We start from the raw sequence: 14379 nt of genomic DNA, 5'->3' as shown, positions 1-14379 counted from the left end.
CCTGTGGGCTGTGAGTAAAAGTGATCTCCAGAGAAAGGGCTGTGCGTTGATGCCCCCAAATGGCATCCCCTGAATTTTATTTGGTTTCCTGACATTTGCCACAGGACCACAGTTGGTGACAGATTCCCAGGATGCTGGCTAGGATCGGACCCAGGCGGCACTTCTGGATTCCTAGTTTTTGCTGGAGAGGGGTCGACTGCCAGATTAACAGGCTGTCTGGTAAATGGCGGCCTTCGGCAGCACTTAGGTCCGAAAACACAAAGGTTGGCCTAAGAAAACCATAATTAACTACATACACACACACACACACACACACACACACACACACGAAATAAACAAAAGACTAGTGTCTCTTTTAATTGTCATTTTTATAGCTCCCCACCGCAGCTGCCCCCCACCCTTCCCTTCGATGACAACGTTTGCAGGCTTCAGGGGGACCAGGGAACAAAGCTGGGGCCTGGCAGCCCCACTACGCTGCCAGCCGGGGAGAACAAGTCACAATTACAAATTATCACAACAATTAGCGCCTGTACTTGGGGGATCTGCAAATTGAGGAGGCCCCAGCTCCTCATTGTACAGGGATCTATTTGGCAGTGACCTTGCTCTGGAGACGATGATATTCCTTCAGCCTGTAAACCAGATTCAAAACAAAGAAAAATGTAAATTAACAATAACAACACACACTGGGTTCAATTAATTCAGGCAGAACTGGGGTGGCTGGGGCAGCTGTTTGTTAAGATGTGTGTGAAGTTGCCTTTTTTTCTATTCCCTCTCCCGCCCTGGCCCCTCCTGCCCTCCAATCAGGATAATGTAATTAATTTATCTTAGGGGGAAAACATTGTTTGTCATTGTTGAAGACAAAGCGTTTAACTGGCAATAGGAGAAATGAAGAGGCCATTATGTAAGCCCTGTTTGTTCTGGGCCATTTAAAAGGGTTTATAGAGTCATAAAATACAAACAGAGGGCGCAGGAGGCAGGGGAGGTGGAGGTGACGGAGGGGAAGGGAGAGGACCCTGGGCAGATGGGTGGGATTCAACATCTCTCGGGGCATGAGATGCCTCCAGGGACAAGAGACTGGCTCTGGGAGAAAATGGTGGCTCTGTGCCCAGGGCATGTTGTTAGCAAGAGGAGACTGACTTGCATCCTCTTCTAGACTCCAATCCCCATGAGAAGGGAGCTGGTGATGGAGAACCCACAGCAGGACAGGCCCTCCAGACTCAGCTCCACCACCTCCTAGCTGTGTGACCCTTGGAAAGTTACTTAACCGCTCAGCCTGTTTCCGGGGAGTTGCAAATTTTGTGTGAGAATTAAATGAGACATCCTAGGAGAGTGTCCCAGAGCAGCTTAGTCTATGTTAGCTGCTGGTGACAAACAACCCTGTTTGCCCTTGAGCACACCAGCCCTGGGCTGAGAGTGCTTGCTGCTGGCACTGCCCCTGGCTCTTCCTACATGCCAGGGTCTAAGCCTGAGCCGCATGCTTGATTTCCACAGGCTCATATTGAACCTTCACTGCATCTGTGAGGCAGGTACAGCTGACACTCTTACTGGTGACTCACAGAGGATCAAAGGTCTGAGTGACTTCAGATGATGTGCACCACCCTCCTGGGCCACGGAGATCCACGTGGCTAGGATGGCTTCCAGCTAGACCTACAGCTCAGGTATGGTGACAGAAAACAAAGGCTTCTCTCCACCTCTATGCTATTTCCTTGTTTAACCTGCCCTGCAAAGGAGCTCATAGTGGAGTCCCTGTGGCTTAGCGGGAGGGGAGGGCAAGTATCAGAGGCACCGGGTGGGACACAGGAACCTAGGACCCCAATGCCTAGGACCCTCTGTTACTGTCGGCTATCAAAGCATGCTTCTGAGGATGCTATAGGCAGATGGACAGGAAAGTGGGGTTTGTCTAGGGCAGGGCAGGGCAGGGCAGCAGTCAAGGTCCCATCAAAGCCTACCCTTTACACCTGGGGGCTCTCAAAGCCTACCCTTTACACCTGGGGGCTCTCAAAGCCTACCCTTTACACCTGGGGGCTCTGAAGGCCCGTCAGGGCCCTGAGCTTCTCACCTGAGGGAATTGATGTTGATGAACCCGGTGGCATCAGTCGGCTCATAATCACCCTGCACGTTCATGCTGCAAGGAGAGTAGAAGCTTGTCAGCTCAGCCGGGCCCTGGCCTCTGCTTGAAGGGAGGACTGCTGGGGCCAGAAGCAGCCCCACCTCCCAGATGCCAGGGCATTTCCCCTGTGTGGGTCCAAACCCTCCCTGCACGTTGGCTTTCCATTGAATTTCTGTACAACTCAGGGAACCCTGTTCTGGGCCAGGCACCCACCCAAAGGTTGGAGAGCCCTAGTGGAGCACACAGCAGCCTCTTCCCTGCTACACAATGTGGCAGGAGGCTAGGAGCAGCCACCCCAGAACTAGCCCTATGAAATCCACCAACCAGAGCACTCTGTCTGTAAATGGGTAACTCGTCCAAGCCAGCTGTGCCCTTGGGTCTGTGTGGATGGCATGCAGTGACCTGAAGGCTCAGGAGGCCTTGGGGTGTGAATTGCAATAGCACAAGGGCATTTCGCAAGCTGCAGGGAGGCCTCCAGCATTCACAGCGAAATGGGCCCACCAAGTCCCCTTTCCCCTCATGTGTCCAACCAGTTAGACCTTACCTAATCCATCCTGAAACCTGGGCACCCACTGCCAGTGTGTCATGGAAAATGCTGGGTTGACTGCTGCTGTACTCAGCAGAGCAGATTTTACCTCTCTACAGTTTCCACCTCCCAGACTCACCAGCCTTCTGCTTTGGGGCTCTCCACCCTTAGCTGCTCCTCCCAACCTTCCTAACCATGGCAGTCACTCCAGCCGGCTGACTGGGGTTTGCGTCCTGTTTCCGCCACCCGCCACCAGAGAGCCCAGGCCAGTATTCCTGCACTCGGAGCCTCAGCCTTGCACTTGTGAAATGCGTGATGGTGGTTAGCTCTCAGCGTCACATTTGGCCCCACATGAAATAATGTAGCTGGCGCCTGGCACATGGTGAGCACCCACTAGTACTAACAGTATTCATTCACTCATTCATTTGTTCAGGCATTTATTAAGCCCTTGCTGCCTGCCAGATGCTGGGCCAGGTGCCAAGGAAGGAAGAGCAAGAGTGGTGTCCACAGGGAGGGGCCAGACCGAAGCAATCAATCACCCATTGCCTTCATTAATTATGGTTGTGCTAAGCACTTAGGGCACGTGGACTCAGATGCCTCCTACTCCACAAGGCCAGCCTCTGAGCCTCTGAGAGGATGGGGTCCCTTGTCATGTCCTGCTCTGAATCAGACCCTTGTCTGCAGAATTCCAGCCTTGGGACAAAGCTGACTCAAGGTTCTCAAGGTAGGGGTAGGGGGGGTCGGTGTTGGGAGGCAGGAGGATCTGCTGCTTTGAGACCCTGAGGCTGGCCCTCTGACTGGTTCTTTGTAGACAGTGGACTTTTTACAAGAACAAATGAGGTCTCTGCATCTGCCTGGCCCCAGTGATTTGTTCAGGACCCGGGCCCTGACCTTCACCAGGCCTTGAAGCCGGTGGGTGCGTGGAACTCTCTGCAAAGTCACTCCCATGCTCCTGTACCTCCTTGATCTCCCTTCCTCCCTCCTCTACACCTCCACGGCCCCTCCAGGGCTCAGGCACTGAAGCCACTAGGAGCTTGCATTCCCTGGAAGAGGAGGAGATGCCAGACTTTTGCTGGCCACCCCTTTCTGTGCAGAGTCAGTGCTTAGGAAGAGCTAGACCAAACTAGACCACCAACCTCCTCAGATCCCTTTAACAGACCTTGTTTTAGAAACCGAGCCTCAGCCCCACTGGCCCCTATACTCAGCCCAGGGAGAACGTAGGACACAGAATCCCCCCACCTCTGTGTCCATCTGTCCCTTCACCTCCATCTCTCACAAGTCACAACAAACTGTCCCCATCCCGTTCCCCAAGGTGGGAACTTCCCAACTGCCCTGGCAGCCCCTGCAAAGAGGGCCCACATCCAGGGACAAACTTGTCCCACCAGGCTGCTGGGAGTTCCAAGAGGGGTTTCTCAGGAACTAAAAAACCTCTTTTTAAAATTGTGGTTTGCAGTGAGGGGGGGAGCTAGAAAAAGAGTTTACAATGATTTTTTTTTTTTTTTTACCTCCCCTGACGGTCTACAGAAAACCTCTGTGCTTTTATTTTTGCTCATTCGAGTGGCTCTGACCTGCTCTGTAATTACGTTACTTTCTACCTACTGTGCCGCGGCATTTCCAGTTCTGCTACCTCTCACGGCTTCCTCGCTGGTCCCTGTGACGCTGTCACTCAAGGGCTTTCAAGTCAGCGATGTAGAAATCAAAAAGAAAAGGGAAATGGTCGGAGACACAGTGAGAATAAATGCTCCTGCTTTTCTCTCTTTTTTTCCCCTTTCCCTTTTTACTTTATTCATTTAATCTCCCTGAGTGAGACTGTAAGGCTTAATGAAGGGTTGGACAGATTATTAGAGGCTGTTGATTTGGAGGGGGAGGGAAGAAAGAGCCAGAGAGAGAAAGAGAGAAGATAATTTGACATTTACCCCGACTGATCTAAACTGACTCAGTTGTATTTATGGCTTATAAAGTGTTTAGAAAGATTGAAGGGGGGAGAAACTCAACATGGCAAGGAGAAGGGAAAGAAAAAAATAATATTGACTGCCAAACAAGACTCGTACTTTAATTCCCAACCAGCCTCCAGGAGGGAGGGGCTGGCCTTAGCCTGAGCTAAGCTGGGCCTTAGGGGACCCACGTCTAGTGGGGGCTGTCTGTCCCACAGGGGCCTGCCCCATCTCTAGTTTGGCCAGGTGACCTCTGGAGGTGACACCTCGTCCCTTGGTGCAGGTCACTCTCATCCACGGGGCGGACACAGGAGTGGCCAATCGTTACCTGCCACCTTTGCCCTGGCTCACCAGGGCCCTCCTGCCCCTCCAGGGGCTCCTCCTTGGCCACCTTCTGCCTGGTCCATCAATGAGAAATCTCATGGTTCCACTTGTGTTTCCTTTTTTTTTTTTTTTTTTTTTTTTTTAAAGAGAAGAGACAGTGCCTAGCTTTGTTACTAAGGTTAGAGTGCAGCGGTGCAATCCTGGCTCACTGCAGCCTCCAGCTCCTGGGCTCAAGTGATCCTCCTGCCTCAGCCTCCTGAGTAGCTGGGACTACAGGTGCATGCCACCACACCTGGCTAATATTTTATGTATTTATTTTTTGAGACAGGGTTTTGCTCTGTTGCCCAGGCTGGAGTGCAGTGGCATGATCATGGCTCAATGCGCCCTTGATCTCACAGACTCAAGAGACGCTCCCACCTCAGCCTCCCAAGTAGTTGGGACCACGAGCACATGCCACCATGCTTAGCTAATTTTTTAATTTTTAGTAGAGATGAGGTCTCACTATGTTGCCCAGGCTGGTCTTGAACTCCTGGCCTCAAGTGATCCTCCTGCCTTGGCCTCCCAAAGAGTTGGGATTACAGGTGTGCACCATCTTGCCTGGCTAGTTCCCTTCTTGTCTCACTCCACACTTTCCCCTAGGCAGTCTCTCTTGGCCCAGGGCTTCAGAGAACATCAAAATGCCTATGATGCTCCAGGGTCTTCAGCCTGGGTTCTCCTCAACTTTATACCCAAGTGTCCGACGGCCTTCCAGTTAGTTTTTCCCAGCTATCTGAAAAGAAACCCATACTCATGACACCTAAATCCAAATGCATGATCCTTCCTCAAGAGCATTTCCTCAACCCAGGGACTGTACCCAGCTGCTCATGACCCCAGACACCAGGGTGATTCTGGACCCTCCATTTCCCTCCACATCCAAGTCATTTCAATCCCTCCTCCTAGATATGTGTCACATTCACCTGCTGCTATCTAGTCCGGGAATCATCAGCATGGTCCAAGCTACTGCATTTCCACAGGTGCCCTTCCACCTCCCACCTACTCAAATCTGTTCTCCAGAACAGCCAGGAGGACCCTCTAAGTGCACAGATCTGATCTTGCCCTTCCCTTTAAGATCTAGCTTCAGCTCCTTCCCCCTGGCCACTTTTGCTCTTCCACCCCTCCCCCCATTCACCTGTTAACTCCTTCTGCTATTGTTTGAATAGCAAAGGAGCTTCTTCACAACCCCAATTATTTTATATATATATATGTATGTATATATATATATATGTATGTATGTGTATATATATATATATATTTTTTTTTTTTTTTTTGAGACAAGGTCTTTCTATGTTGCCTAGGCTGGTCTTGAACTCCTGGGCTCAAGCAATCTTCCCACCTCGGCCTCCTGAGTAGCTGAAATTACAGGCATGCACCACCCCTCCTAGCCAATCCCAGTTATTATACCCAGCCAGACTATCCTGCATTCCTCACAGCCCACTGCCACCTTGTCTAATTCTACATTCTGGTGATGGTTTGATCCATGCCTTTCTCCCAGCTAGCCTGTAAGTTCCACGGGAGCATAGTGGTGTCTGTATCCTCTGTGACCATCGCTCTGTGCTCTGCATGGTGCCTGACATGTGCTCAGGCACAGATGTCTTGAGGATCCAGTCAAAAGATAGGCTCTGTGCCCAAGTGGGGGTCAGAATGAGGTGTGGGGCACCTACCTCACCAGCTCCTCATTGTAGAGAGACAGTGGGGACTCCCGGCCGAGGATGTACACCTGGCCCTTGAGGACGGACACCTGCACTTTCCCTTCTACTCGCTCCTGGGACTTGGCGATGCAGTGGCGGACAAATTCACACTCAGGGCTGTGCCAGAAACCTACAGGGAGGAAAACGGGATACCACTAGGGAGGCCTCCTGCACCGCGAGGACACAGGGAGACCTGGGGCACAGGAAGGGTGCCCCATGGTTTACCCCGCCATGCAGACCATGACTGCCTCCCGCGAGACTGGCACAATGTGCGCTTGCCAGTGGCTGAGTTGAGGACCATGCTTTCATAGCCCTGCCCTCTAACCTTGCAAAGGGCCTGTGGGTAAGGAGGTGACCACCTAGGTCATTTCCCTAAGGGTCAGGAGGAGGGAAGTGACCCACTGCTTCATGCCATAGGCATTCAGGAAGTGCCACAGGCCAGCAACTGGGGACACAGTAGTAAAGGGACCCCATCCCTGGCCCAATGGAGGCTCTAATCTCTGGGGGAGGCAGAAGACCTCAGACAGGACTCAGAGGCACATGCTGCCTGGGGCTTGGTGATATGGGTGTCCAGTGCAGGCAGCTGGGTGGTGGTTCAGACCATGGCCATGCATAGCCTTCCCCTCTCTGTGCCTCTGTTTCCCCATCTGTTGAGTGGGGATGTCACAGTAATATTTCATGTGGAGCCCCTAGCACTGAGCAGCACCGGCCTTAGGGGCTACTGTGAACTGGAGTCCTGGCCAGAGCCCACCCCTTGGGGTGGGCAGGCCCCTTGGAATCAGTGAGCTGTTTTCTGCACCTGCTACTGTTTTCCTGGGCAGATAGAATATTTCTGCATAGATAAGCAGCGCTGCGCTCAGGCTTTGATCTGGGCTAGCTCTCTGAATCCTCATAGACAGCACTCTGAGAGAAACTCTCTTAGCCTCTCCCCTTTCTGGGTGAGGAAGGGAGGCTCAGAGAAGTTAAGAAACTTCTCCAGGATCACACAGGCTGGAAGTGGGGAGCCTCCATTTGACTTGTGTTGGCCCAAGTTGTAACAACTCTGCTTCCTATGATAAACTTGGAGTTTTCTCTATGGCCAGAACATCGCTTGGTGTGTAGGTGGGGGCAGGAGGTGCCTGAGAAACATGCTCCCTCCCCTCTCCCCGAGAGCCCTAAAGGCCAGGGAGGGGTAGCGCTCAGACCCCAGTCTGCCCCCGGCCTCTCTCTAGCCTCTGCTGATGGAGGCTGGGACCAAGGGGCAGGCAGGCCATGGCGGGGGGAGGGACAGGGCAAGGCTAGAGTTTCCTGAAATGGAGCCTGGAAGGTGAGCCCACCTGGGCAGCTGCAGGGCCAGATGGCGCATGATCTCCTGCCCTGATAAAGGGCTGGGTCAGCCCAGGGGCTGCGGCTATTGTGGGAGGCCCAGGCCCCTGGGGGCACCTGCAGAGGTCCTCCGTGGGAAAGGGGACAGGCTTCTGGGATGGGGTCCTGGGGCTTGCAGAGGTGGGGGAGGGCCAAGCACGGAGAGTAGAGGTTGAGTCCTTGCTCTCCAGTGTCCCACCATGTGAGTCCACATCCCAGCCACACCTGGACAAGTGATTAACCTCCCTGTGCCTCGGTTTCCTCATTTGCACAGTGAGAAAACATTGCTAACCAGAGGTTGTGTGGATGCAGTGAGGGAATGCACAGAGCGCAAAGCGTTTTGCATTTACAGTTTGAACACGATGCTCTGTGCCAGCCCTCACTGTACACAGGGAGAGAGGCCCAGAGAGGGAAAGAGCCTGTCCAAGGCCACACAGCAAGACTGTGGAAGAGCCCAGGTCTGATGAAGCACTCCTAACTCTGGCCCAGGGCTTTTTCCAACACACCCCGAGACCCTTGTGGAGGGGGCCACTGATGTTCTCCCAGCCCCCCATGCCCTGGTGTCCTGGGCTTGGCCATCTTTCTGACGGAGCTGGGATAATTAGCCCATTAAGTTTCCAGGCCGGAAGACAGGCAGGAGATGGAGCCAGAGATAGGACAGAGATCTCTGTGGGAGCAACTGGCCTGGGCTTTGTCTCAGATTTTTCTACCTCTGCCCCACAGGGTTCTTCTGCTCAGATTTCTTTTCCCAGCGGACCCAGCCTGGGTTGGGGGACAGTGAGCCTGGCATAAGCTGCAATGGGGGAGACCCTGCACCCCCCAGACCTGCAGATCACTGTGGGTGGGCCTTAGGGCTGAGCTGGAGGGGGACCCCTCCCCCGTGCTGCTAGGCCCAGCCAAACACATGCGATCCTTTCTAACTGGAGCAATTCTGTGTGAGTTGCACATTATACCCATTTTATTGCTGAAGAAATGGAGGTGAGGGGAGAAGAAGTGAGCTATATTCCCTAGATGAGATGCTCCTCTGGGCCCTGCCAGGGTCCTGAAGCTGGGGTCCTGCCAGGCTAACCCTGGTTGCCACTCCTGGAGACAGTCTGCCTGAAGCTCACACAGCCAGACCAGGAGATTTGGGAATGTTGGGAGAGGAGAGGGAGCCAGCCAGCCACATACAGACACACAGATGCAGAGTGGCAGTGGTCACAGAACCTAGGGCCTCTAGGAGTGAGGCTGGGGCAGGAGGGCTTCCCTGTGCCTCAGTCTCCCTATCTGTGCTGAGACCACAAGGGCTCTGAGGAAGCCAAGCATTACAGCAGAATGGTGGGCTTTCCACCCAGGAGCTAGACGGGACTGGGAAGAGACCCTGGCGTGCCCTCAGCCTGGTGCCCTTTATTTGACAGGAGGGGAAACTGAGGCTCAAGGAAGAGACAGCCCTGCTCAAGACCATTAACCCAGCCAGAGGCAAGACTCCAAGTGCCCCGCCTCCACACTGGGAAACCACGCCGGGCGCTCGCAGTTATTTCACACACTGGAATAAGCACTCGTCTGCCAGACATTGTTCCAGGTGCTTTACAAATACTCATACTTTTAGTCCTCACCCACCAGACAGGTAGAACTGTTATTCCCACTCTTCAGATGGGAAAACTGAGGCCTAGGGAAGTTAAGTAACATGATCAAGCAAAGCCCGGGTCTATACCATGTCTGTATCCCTCATGGGGAAAATCGCATCAAACAGGCCCTCTGAGCTGTGGGGGTCAGCCTGCTGCCCGAGGCCAATCTTGATGTTTGTGGGGCCCTGCATGTCAGTGGACCAAGGCAAAGTTAATATTAGTGATAACTACCCAGAAGAAGCCCCTACTCTCCCTCGCCTCCACTCTGAGGTTTTGTTTCCTTTTAAGTCTCCTAATCATTGTACCTCAGTTTGGGATGTAGAGGGCTTGTCGCTGGCTGTCAGAGCAGGGACTCAACCCAGCCAGTCCAGTGTAGAGGCATCGTGACCGCAGCCAGGAGCCAAACTGTGCCCTACACCCAGGGTTCCCCTGTCTGTGCCGCCGTGCCCCTTGATCACGAGCATCCTGAAATCTGTTGGAGTAACTGGGAACTTGGCCGCTACAGCTGGCCTGTTCCCGGCTCAAAGCTGCCCATCACCAGCCAGGAGAGCCTGGGTGAGTGTCTTCACCTGGGGGCCTCCGTTTCCTCACCTCTGCACAGCTAATATTAGATAATACCCCATCAGGGGCCCAGCTCAGAGCCTAGCAGCAAGACGGCAGGATAAGTGGCAGCCGTGGCCGCGGCCACGGTGGGATCAGCCTCCGTGAAGGCCCCAGAGCAGCCCGGCCAGGTGCTCTCTCCTCTGCCATGTCTTAATGACTCTCTCACTTTGTAACTAAAATCCTCCTTTCGGGGTTGCAATCCCGCCGGGCTGGAAAGCCTGCAGGAGACAATGGTATTTAAGCACCTGTCTGTCCCTGGGAAGGGGGGCAGAAACTTGGTTTCAAAGCTGCAAGGAACAATGGCAGGGAGAAATAACGCCAGCCAATAACCATCGAGCCCTCTCGAAATCCTGAGATGAGTTACAGTGATTAGGAGGCTTAAAAGGAAACAAAATCTGGGAGTGGAGGGGAAGAGGCGAGGCGAGGAGAGCTTAGCCCAGGTAGCTATTTGATTAACTAATACTAACTTTGCACGGGTCCCCCGACGTCCAGGCCCCCGAAGATGTGAGGATCGGCCTCAGGCAGCAGCCTGTCCTCCCACAGCTCAGGGCAGCTGTTTAATGTAACGCCCCAAATCAGGGCTATGTGTATGTTATGGAGGCGGGTGGGAAGGGCCGGAGAGTCAATATTTTAGGCTCTTTGGGTCCTATGGTCTCTCTCAAAATGGCTCAACCTCCCCTTGCCGCTCCAGGGGAGCCACAGACAATGCAGAAACAGCCACCTCACCTGGCGTGAGCCACCGTGCCTGGCAACACTTGAATTTTATATAATTTGTCATGAAATAGCATTAAAAATTTTTTTTTTCCTCCCAACCATTTAAAAATGTAAAAACTGGCCAGACAGAGTGGCTCATGCCTGTCATCCTAGCACTTTGGGAGGCCAAGACGGGCGGATCACCTGAAATCAGGAGTTCAAGACCAGCCTGGCCAACATGGTGAAACCCCATCTCTACTAAAAATACAAAAACTAGCCAGACATGGTGGCGCATGCCTGTAATCCCAGTCACTCAGCAGGCTCAGGCAGGAGAATTGCTTGAACCAGGGAGGCGGAGGTTGCAGTGAGCCAAGATCGCACCATTGCACTCCAGCCTGGGCAACAAGAGCGAAAGTCCGTCCCAAATAAATAAATAAATAAATAAATAAAATAAAAATGTAAAAACTATTCTCAGCTCATGAGCTGAACAAAAACAGGTGACGGGCTGGATTTGACCCAGGGACTGTAGTTTGGGGACCTCTGTTACACCACATGAGGGTTGGATTTTGGAGTCAGGAGGCCTGGATTCCAAGGCATGGAAACCCGGGCTCCTCACCTGCAAAACGGGGACACCCCCCCCCCCTCAGGTGCTCATGTCACCCACCGGTCCTTCCACACATGGGCTGGGTGTGTGACAGGGCTCAGGCCCTGTGGCCACCCCAGTGGTTTCATGGTCAAGATCTGGCTCCTGCGGTACTGGGGTCTGGGGCTGAGTTCCTGGTCCAGGGAGCCTCTCCCTCAAGTTCATGGAGTAGGTCCAGGTTCTTCCTGGAGACAGCCTGACTTGGGGGTCAAACCCAGCTAGGCCACTTCTGGTTTTATGCTTTCCTTCTGAGCCCCAGTTTCCTTGTGTACAAGGAGCTGCAGACCTCCTGGGAAAGTTGTGAGGACCATGCGGGGTGATGCATGTCACCGCACAGTGCCCAGTGCCTGGCATTGCTGCAGTCATGCAAACTGTAGGGCGTGGAAGTTGCCGGACACCTTGGGAAGCCGGTGCATCTCCCTGGACACACCCCATGGCGAGGCAGGTTCTAGCATCCCCTTGCTCCCTCATGCCCTGCACTTTCCCTCAACCCCCTTTGGCCTGCACCTTTTGGGGTCTCACATGAGGATGGCAGTGGGCGGCAGGGGAGGAAGGTGCTGATACGGAGGGGAGGGCCAGGCCCGAGAGCCTGATGGTACTTTGGGATCCCTTGTGAGGCGGTTAGAGGGGGCAGCCGTAGAGTCTTACGCACCGGTATACACCAGCTCAGCAAATTTCAAGCCCAGGCCTTGTTTGATTTTGCGCACTTCCCGGTCCATGGTGAAGGCCTCGATGTCTAAATGAGCATGGTAAAGGATGGTGCCTGCTGGGGTCTCGTAGATACCTAGCCATTTTTCCAGGCAGGGGGAAAGGGAGAAAAAAGAGAGAAACGCATGAAACCCAAACTGTCAGCAAATGACAAAAAAAAAATAATAATAATAATGAGTCGTCTGACAGGAGACAAGCCGGCCGGACCCATTCACTCCCAGCTTGCCGCAAAATGCATCTGTCATTATGTTCATGCTGGGGCCACGACAGTCCACTCTGCGGCTTGTGGAGAAAATGTCTAGATGCCCCCTTTGAAGGGGCCCTCAGACGCTAGAAAATGACAGGGTTTCGGAGCAGCAACCCCTCCCTCCCCATGCGTGCCCACCGGCCCGAGGTTGAAAGCCTGTAATTAAAGCGACTACGGTAGAGCCCAGAGCCCCAAATATCCCTTCCTCCCTTCCACCAGGGAGCCAGGGGAGGGGGACAGCTGTGCACATACATGTACACGTGTACACACATGCCACCTTCAGCCCATGGGGCCCCTGCGGCGAGGTCTCTCCAGAGGCCACTGGGGTGGCAGAGGGCTTGGGCAATCACCTAGGCTGACCACACCGTACAGATGGGGAAACTGAGCTCAAGAGGAGAAGGGACTTGCTCTAGGTGGAGCTGGGAACTGAATGAAGGCCCCCGAGTCCCTCACCAGTGCTGTCTGCTGCCCTGTAAGTCACCTGGCGGTGGAGGCCCAACCCTGGAAGGTCAGGGGAGAAGGGATTGCTCAAGTCCCCTCTTGTGACCTCAGGCCCAGTCCCTCCATTTGGAAAACAACCTGCTTGGAACAGATGATCTCCGAGTGACACAGAAATGCCTGGTCTTGGGCTGAGCTGGGTCTGGGGGAAGGTCCTACTGCATTGGAGGACAGTGGGGCACCAAGAGGCAGGACCGCCCACAGAACACAGCCCAGGCCCCCTCTTGCCCCAGGAGTGCAACCTCTCGCATCAACTTCAGAGCTGGCCTTGGGCAAGCCTGCCCTGCAGCTGCTGTCTGGGTGGAGCAGGGGCCATAGCTCCCCCATCTCCATGGATTCTACCCCGAGAGCTTCCTTTCTTCCACCATACGTTACATCACTAAAGGGGCAGGTTCTCAGTTATCCTGGGAATTTACTAACATCTTTCTACAGTGGCTGCTTGAAAAAAACCCAGAAAGGATTTGTACACTCATGTTCATAGCAGCATTAATCACAATAGCCAAGAGGCGGAAGCAACCCACGTATCCATCGAGGGATGAGTGAAGAAGCAAAATGCGGTCCATCCATACGATGGAATATTATTCAGCCTTAAGAAGGAAGGGGGCCGGGCGCAGTGGCTCATGACTGTAATAATTCTAGCACTTTGGGAGGCCGAGGCAGGTGGATCACCTCAGGTCAGGAGTTCAAGACCAACCTGGCCAACATGGTGAAACCCCGTCTCTACTAAAAATAACAAAAAAATTTAGCCGGGCATGGTCGTACATGCCTGTAGCCCCAGCTACTTGGGAGGCTGAGGCAGGAAGATCACTGGAGCCTGGGAGGCAGAGGTTGCAGTGAGCTGATTTCACACCACTGCACTCCAGCCTGGGTGACAAAGCAAGACTCTGTCTAAAAAAAAAAAAAAGGAAGGAAATCCTGACACATGCCACAGCATCAACATAAGGCCGTGATGCTAAGTGACAAAGGCCAGGCACAAAAACAAACACTGTATGTTCCACTCATGCGAGGTCCCTCGAGTCATCAAAATCATACAGCCAGACATGGCGGCTGCCAGGGGCCGGGGTAGGGAAAATGGGGAGTGTTTCATGGGGCCAGAGTCTCAGCTTTGCAAAAAGAAAATGTTCTGGAGGTGGACGGTAGTCACAGCGGCACAGCCCTGGGAAAGGACCTAATGCCGTTGAGCGGCACACTTAACGCATTTTAAAATGGTTCATTTTATGTTACATGTATTTTACCACAGTTTTAAATTAAAAAAAAAAAAAAACCATGAAGGATATTGGTTTTGACTCTGAAGCCCACCGGGGATCTGGGGAGGCTGAGTCTGCTGAGCCCTCGTGCACTAACCAGAAGTTTCCTCCTTGGAGAACTCCTCCAGTCTTTGATCTTTAAGTCTTAGAATCACGGAAATGTCAGAG

At 53.3% G+C, this 14379-nt stretch overlaps 1 protein-coding gene across 5 annotated transcripts in view; it reads right to left on the bottom strand.

The window, feature by feature from the left end:
• Positions 1–349: 349 nt before the first annotated feature.
• ASS1 (argininosuccinate synthase 1) overlaps positions 350–14379 on the bottom strand; it is a 56562-nt gene continuing 42532 nt past the window's right edge. For all 5 annotated transcript variants that reach the window (XM_004048745.5, XM_004048744.5, XM_055351349.2 and 2 more), the window contains 4 exons: positions 12164–12295; positions 6595–6751; positions 2060–2125; positions 350–629 (listed from right to left, as the gene is read on the bottom strand). In XM_004048745.5, the coding sequence (XP_004048793.1) occupies positions 584–629; positions 2060–2125; positions 6595–6751; positions 12164–12295 (401 nt within the window). In that variant the 3' untranslated portion in view covers positions 350–583. The remainder of the gene's footprint in view (positions 630–2059; positions 2126–6594; positions 6752–12163; positions 12296–14379) is intronic.

This window comes from Gorilla gorilla, chromosome 13, assembly GCF_029281585.2.
Source record: "Gorilla gorilla gorilla isolate KB3781 chromosome 13, NHGRI_mGorGor1-v2.1_pri, whole genome shotgun sequence".
NCBI lineage: Eukaryota > Metazoa > Chordata > Mammalia > Primates > Hominidae > Gorilla > Gorilla gorilla.
The sequence above is the reverse complement of the archived record's forward strand: the minus strand, read 5'-3'. Positions and strand labels throughout refer to the sequence as shown.